The sequence below is a fragment of the Agrilus planipennis genome, unplaced genomic scaffold (genome assembly GCF_000699045.2).
Source record: "Agrilus planipennis isolate EAB-ADULT unplaced genomic scaffold, Apla_2.0 scaffold61, whole genome shotgun sequence".
Taxonomy (NCBI): Eukaryota; Metazoa; Arthropoda; class Insecta; order Coleoptera; family Buprestidae; genus Agrilus; species Agrilus planipennis.
Window position 1 is genome coordinate 490,608 of NW_020438922.1, and position 1,075 is coordinate 491,682.

The 1,075-nt window shown below is 35.5% G+C and overlaps 1 protein-coding gene across 1 annotated transcript in view; it reads left to right on the forward strand.

Moving 5' to 3' along the window:
• LOC108732721 (dynein heavy chain 8, axonemal) overlaps positions 1–1,075 on the forward strand; it is a 55,280-nt gene that overhangs the window by 14,280 nt on the left and 39,925 nt on the right. Inside the window, exon 9 of the mRNA XM_025973850.1 lies at positions 363–631. Coding sequence (XP_025829635.1) covers positions 363–631 — 269 coding nt within the window. The remainder of the gene's footprint in view (positions 1–362; positions 632–1,075) is intronic.

Consider the following 1,075-nt stretch of genomic DNA (forward strand, 5'->3'; position numbering starts at 1 on the left):
GATTTGTATAAAACATGTCAGCTCCTCTATATACAAAGGAGCTTGTCCTGACTGATCGATTAGCTGATTGACATAATAAACGTGTAGCCGAAACTATTGATGGGTCGATTTGAACAAAACATGTCAGCTCCTCTATATACAAAGGAGCTTGTCCTGACTGATCGATTAGCTGACTGACATAATGAACGCGTAGCCGAAACTATTGATGGGTCGATTTGTATAAAACATGTCAGCTCCTCTATATACAAAGGAGCTTGTCCTGACTGATCGATTAGCTGACTGACATAATGAACGCCTAGCCGAAACTATTGATGGGTCGATTTGTATAAAACATGTCAGCTCCTCTATTCGATACATTTCAGAAAATCCCCCTTGTGGTGAAGTCATTGTGTTCGCTAAAGAGAGATTGCTAAATTCGTACGAATTTATAAAGGGCCTAGTGAAAAGAAATAACGAAATAAGGAAGAGCATACCAACTTTGTTTATACCTTTAATGAGGTCGTCATTGATACAGCTAGAAAACGCTTTCATGCCTGGGTTTTCCACCATTACATGGACGTCAATGAAGATTCCACAATTTTGTCAAGAAATCACCAACGTTTTGGACAATGTTCAAATGTTTGTAAAAGAGGTAATTACCGTTGACAGCAATTTAATACAAACTTCAAAATAGTTATAATCTTAATGAAATGAGTATTTTGGAAAAAAGTAACTTCAAATCCATTCAATTTTGAAAGCTAACAATTACACTCTGACACTCAAACGTTGCACTCATTGATTACACAGGTCTGCGATTTTTTTTTTTTGAAAAGTTTTTTTCTTAAATTGTTAATATTTGTCGTAATTGTCTTAAAAGTAATAGAAAACGATATTCATATGGTTTATAACACGTCACATTAACCCATAAATGCTCAGAGAACACATTTCCATTTGAACCCTTGCCACGTATTGAGTGCGACGAAAAAATATTCAATACACAGTGTTTCTATGTTTTTAACGATGCTCTTTTCACTTTTTTATCGCAGACCTGTGTTATCTGTGGAATATTACTGCCTCAGCATTTGCCTAAGTGATC